This window comes from Nanorana parkeri, unplaced genomic scaffold, assembly GCF_000935625.1.
Source record: "Nanorana parkeri isolate BGI_ZX_2015 unplaced genomic scaffold, ASM93562v1 scaffold158, whole genome shotgun sequence".
NCBI lineage: Eukaryota > Metazoa > Chordata > Amphibia > Anura > Dicroglossidae > Nanorana > Nanorana parkeri.
Window position 1 is genome coordinate 604,000 of NW_017306426.1, and position 6,174 is coordinate 610,173.

The 6,174-nt window shown below is 43.6% G+C and overlaps 1 protein-coding gene across 1 annotated transcript in view; it reads right to left on the minus strand.

The window, feature by feature from the left end:
• Positions 1–352: 352 nt before the first annotated feature.
• Positions 353–6,174, minus strand: part of LOC108785375 (leukotriene C4 synthase-like) — a 19,076-nt gene continuing 13,254 nt past the window's right edge. Inside the window, exon 5 of the mRNA XM_018554432.1 lies at positions 353–509. Within this exon, the coding sequence (XP_018409934.1) occupies positions 398–509 (112 nt within the window). The 3' untranslated portion in view covers positions 353–397. The remainder of the gene's footprint in view (positions 510–6,174) is intronic.

Consider the following 6,174-nt stretch of genomic DNA (forward strand, 5'->3'; position numbering starts at 1 on the left):
ACCAACAGACCTTGGCAATGGACATACCCATCTCCATCTAACACTAAGGGGATGATTTATAGATCATCCACCCTCACATATGCTTGCTGAATGCCATTTGCACTGCATTCTCGCCACTAGATGGAGCCAAGGCACATAGGAATTTCCATCTAGTGGCAAGAATGTTGTGTGAATGTCATTCAGCCAGTATATGTCGGGGGTGATTTGTAAATGATTCTCTTATTTATTAGATGTAAATTGATGTGTAATCATTGGGTAAACTTTGCTCAGGTGTGCTTTTATAGGTGTGCTGCAACAACAGTCCAATCCACAATTGTATCACTAATGCAAATTTATAACCATATTCGTGATGGTAATTTAATTTGCTTCTTTTTCATATTAGTTGAGCTGAATAACATCACAGGATCTTCAGTTCCAGGAAGTGGTAGAAGAGAACATGAAGAATACCAGCTGCTGAAAGGCCGATCATAAACCAGAGGATGCCAGCATTGAGATACATTGGAGCCAATCTGGAAAATTAAAAACAAGCAGATATAAAATTTTTGTCTTTTTATTTTATTTTTTTCAACTTTTTATTTTTATTTTTAATTTTTATTTGAATGCTCTGAGCAATAGCCACCCTGCTATTGGATATTTCAAATTGCAATAGCCAATAGCAGGCTGGCTATTGCCTCTGCCCACTGCCTGCTGTCAATCAGCAGAGGAGGGGCCTGAAGGGGAAAGTTCTCTAACTGGTCCTCCCATGCTGATTGACAGCAGGCAGTGGGCGGGTGCAATAGCCAGCTTGCCATTGGCTATTGCATTTTACAATACCCAATAGTAGGCTGGGTATGGCTCCCAGCCATATTAGATAAAATTCAGATAAAATAAATATACTAGGCCAGGACAGCCATTCGTAAAAACGAAAATGTATTACAAGGAGCAGTTATGTCTAAATTGGAGGAAGTATGCAAGCTCTGTAGAGTGCCAGAGGTCATTGATGCCTGTTTCCTAAGCTAAATTTAGCAGCGTCAGCATGTGTTAGTTATCTAGACAACAACTCCATGACTAATTTGCATGTCTAAATAGTTTTTACATATTTTAAGTACCTATACATGAAATACATGAAAGTGTAAACATGTTTTTAAAATGTCTTTAATATTTTTCTTATTCATTTATAACAATGTTTTTTAATCATGCAATTATATCTAACAGTTCCAGTATTAAACAGATGACACTCCAGATGGCACTGCTACCTGAGCCTGGCAGTGTTCAAGGCTTTAATTTTTGTGAACGAAGCCGCTAGCTTGTATGTGATCATAGATCACACAGTGATTTCGTGATTGGAAACCACTTGAAACTGGTTCCCGAATGTCAGTGGTCACCAGAGCCATCACTGGCAGCCGGGATTGAGAGCCACCAGTCATCCCAACTGTCAGCTGGCTCTCAAAGGTGTGACATTTTCAAATGATCCTCAGCATGGGCCATTCTGCTGGGAACCGTTTATATACAGAGTACAGGCATGAAGGGGTTAATCAGCTTCTCTGTAAAGCCCAACTATGCCCAAAACTCTTTTTTAAGTGTCTAATAATATATTGCTCTTACTCCATTAGACAGATTTCCCCTCACTTTTTAACACCATGAAACCAGAGATGAGGGAATGGTTGTCACCAAGACACCAGTGTGAAACAGTGTCTGATTGACAGGAATGCATACCAATCTGCTGAATCTCCGTGAGGCCACAAATCATTCATCCTAAATGAACCCACCCATGAACAGCACATACGGTAGTTGTTTTCTAATACATGCTAGGACTCATTAGTTTCCTTACAGTAAACTTGTCATGAGAGAAATACATGGGATGCAATTACTGACCTTCAAAAGTGCTATTTCCCTGACTGTTATACTGATCCAATACTTTCAATACTACAAGTAGTGATGAGTGAATTTGACTGGGTTTGGTTTCAGTCAGGATCATTGAATCTTGCTTAAAATTGAGGTAATGCTTAAAATTTGCATTACCTCACTGAAGTCTATGGGAAGTGAATCTTATTAGTTTGTTCTGGCCATTTTCAAGGTTAATAGGCAAGCTATTGTTGCTGAGCAAGACCATAGGGGACATGTTCCAATCCAAAAAAATTAAGAGAAAAACAGCAGCAACATTGAAAACACAGAAATCCTTTAAATAACATGCTTTGGTGTGCTTTAAAGCTGCCCATGGTGATATGGTACAATATGATTTTAGCAGACAGTCTCAGCAAGTGTACTAGGGGTAATATGGGGGAATTTATTGTGGAATCTGGAAGCCTTCTTTATAATAAGTGGGCGCCAAGATATTCACTCCCTCCCGCGGGAATGAGTACAGAGGTACATTAGTAGCCCTTACCCTTTCCAGCAAAGAGTTAAAGTAAATAAACAAATGCCTCGAGAAAGTCCTAAAATAAAATAAAACAGAGACAAGTACAAAATACATTTTAGTAATGTCCCCTGAAGTAAATCTACATCACTCGCAACGTTCAATGTATAATCCACGTTAATCACAATGACCTTGACACATCACACCAGGGCCTTCTTTAAAATTGATTGGAAAAAAATATTTTCTTGCCCCCCCCCCTCTCACCACGCCCCCTCCACGCCCCACCCCCTACCCATCCCACAGATAGGAGGACCCCGCATGAGATGTGACCTCGTGTGGGACCTCACGCAGTCACTCTACACCAGAGGCGGAGCAACACTATGTGATGCCGATCGCAGAGTAAACAGAATGATGCCGCATGTGTATCTTTTGCTGGCTCAAGGGGCAGCTGCTTTGGGCCCCACAACAATGACTGGGCCCAGGGCAGCAGCCCCTTTTGCCCTGCGTTAAAGACAGCCCTACATCACACACTGATGTGTACACGCCTCACTATTGCTAAATAACAGATTCTCTGCTGTGGTAGCATAAACAGACAGCAGGAAATCCTGGGCGATGTCTTTAACCAAATTTTGTTATCAATGTTGGGATAGACAAAGATAATGTCTTCAGAAGACATTACAAAATAATTGTTTTCATGTGTCTGTATTTTATTTCAGCTAAAGGCCTTTTTAAGGTGTGTTTGTGTTTAAGTACTTTTAACTCTTTGTGGGAATGGATAAGGGCTACTAATGTACCCCTTTTCTCATTTCCCTGGGAGGGGTGGATATCTGGGCGCCCCCTTATCATAAAGAGTGGTTTTAGACTCTACAATTATAATTGTTTTACATCATTATTATTATTATACAGTGCTAGAGGGGTCCAGGGAATAATAATTATGAGGCCACAGATGATATAGCAGTGAAAAACTGGCCAGCAGCAGTACAGGAAGTTAGAATAGGGCGATATGTACTACAAAGATTACGATTCTGTGGATGACACAACAGTGTAAAATTGGCCAGCAGTAGGATAACTTTAAATAGCAATTTTAGGTGTAAATTTACTAGAGACAGAGCACAGGCTGTGGTTTTACTACCAGAACTAACCACTTGCTGTACGGAGCAATTTCTTAATATTTGCACACACATGATAAAATCTAACAGGGTTATTCACAAAGGAGCCGAAGGATCCAGCCGTACCTTCGGCTGATCCTTTGGCCAACTGAAACGAAGGGCTGCTGTACAGGCTATTCACAATAACCCATACAGCAGCAGAAGGTGGCCGTGCGGCTCAGTCGGACTGAAGGCCTATGCTGCTTCGGCTCAGCTGAGCCGATGTGACAACCGAAACATAAACCCTGCAAATGACAGCTGGGCGGAGCCAGCCGTAATCTCACAGCTGGCTCCACCCAGTTGTAATGACACATCAGCATCCCCAAATTACCTAGGGACGCTGATCTGTCATTAAACGATAACAACTGGGCAGAGCTGGCCGTGACATCACGGCCATCTCCGCCCAGTTGTTGCTCATTGGCCGGGACCGGTTAGAAGACTCTAGCAGGTCCCGGCCAATAGGAAACAGTTGGGCAGAGCTAGCTGTCAGAGTTAGCTCCGCCCAATTGTTTTTTTTCTTTTTTAAAGTATCTTTATTTTTTACTTTTACTATTTGTTTACATTTTTTAAATATTTTTTTAACCTTTTTTTTAAAACTCTTTTCACAGATTTTCTATTCTGCTCGGTACCACGGAGGTACCGAGCAGAATAGCCAAGCTGAATGCCGCTCAGGGGCATTCGGCTATTCACTCACTGCCGTTCGGCCCCTATGAGAATAGGAGCGAACAGCAGCGAGTGAGCTGCCGGAGCTTCGGCTCAGCCGAACCAGATGTTGGATCAACTGAGTCGAAGTCCTTCTGCACTTCGGCTCAGCCGAACCAAACCGAGCCGAAGGCAGCCAATGTACGGCTTTTTTCAGCCGATCTACGGCTGAAATCAGCCGTACAAGCCAGAAGTGAATAGCCGAATAGCGTTTGGCTCACTTCACTTCGGGTGGGTTATTCACTCGGCTTCCTTCGGCAGCTTTGTGAATGACCCCCTACTTTTTTGGCCAGAAAACAGCTTCAGACCCCCCAAACAATGATATATTTTCTGAAAGCAGAGGCCCTGTAGAATAAAGAAACTCTAGTTGCAATTTTTATTTCGCACAGTATTTGCACAAATGTTTATTAAACCAGTTTTTTTAGGATAAAATACACTAAAATAAAATTTAGTGCACACAAACAGAATATAATACCCAATTTTTGGGTACAGTATAAAAGATGGGGTCACGTCGGATAAATAGATACCAAACATGTCAAGCCTTAAAATTGAGTGCGCCGGTGGATCCGCAAAAACCTACAATACCCCAAATTTCCCATAGGCGTAGACATAGGACTACAAATCCCAGCAATACATTACACAGCAATGCAGAATACCGCCAACTATAGAGGACTACAAATCCCAGCAATACATTATACAGCAATGAAGAATAATGTGAAGCTACATACTCTGTTGCTCACAAGGACTGTGCAGCATCTCAGGAGGCTGTGTGGGGTCTGACCAGGGCTGTGTTGGGTCTGACCAGGGCTGTAACAAGGTATTAGGAAGCTGTGCAGGGTTGGACCAGGGCTGTGTGCAGTCTCACCAGGGCTGTGCGCGGTCTCAGGAGGATGTGCAGGATCTGATCTAGGCTGTGTGGGTTCTCAACAGGGCTGTGTGCAGTCTCACCAGGGCTGTGCATGGTCTCAGGAGGATGTTCAGAGTCTCACCAGGCCTTTGCACGGTCTCACCAGGGCTGTGTGCAGTTTTACCAGGGCTGCATACTGCCCCACCAGGGCTGTGCGGTCTCACCAAGGCTGTGTGAAGATTTCACCAGGGCTGTATGCAGGCTTAACCAGGGCTGCGGGCGGGTGTCACCAGGGCTGTATGGGGGGGTGGTGTCAACAGGGCTGTATGGTGTGGTGCCGATCTCACCATGGCTGCATGCAGGCGGCGGGAAGGAGGAGATGTGCGGCTGGACCGCTGGTGTAAAATACAACCGCCTCAGATCCCCAGCAGGCTGCCCTGAGATCCCCAGCAAATGCTGGATTTCACTGCAGCCGCTCCTGTTTAAAAATTTAAAGCGCCAGTATCGTCGCTTAATATTGGGGCATTTTCACGAGCATGAGTACTCGTGAAAATGCCCAGTATTGACACCTATACCAGTGGCGTAACCAGAGTAACGGGCGCCCGGGGCAGAACAAACTTTTGCGCCCTCCCCCCGCCCCAGTGATATGTGGGTGTGTACAGGTAAAATGACAGCATGCTGGGACATATCATAATTGAACTACAAGTCCTAGCATGCGCTCATTGTCCCGCTACATCCCCCAAAAATATTACAATCAACTGGTTATCATGGCAAGTGGGCCATGATATTTTTTACTTTTTAATCACCTTTCTATTTTTTTAATTTAATCATTTTTTTCTTATTATTTTCACTTCTTTTTTATTTTTATTTATTTAATTATTTTTTTATCAATTTTTTTCACTTAACTTTATTGCTATCACACAGGAGCTAACAAGCACCTGTGTGATAGCATTTGGAGGTGACAGGTTCTCTTTATTGACCTTGTCACCTCCAAGACAGGAGTTCTAGCACAGCACGGTGCTGGAACTCCTGTGACAGGTGAGAGGGGGAAGGCTGCTCTCCCCTCTCACTGTTTACACAGAGCGGCAGGGTTACCAGGGATTCCAACCTGAAAAAAGCAATTTCAGGGAGGTGCCCGCTGC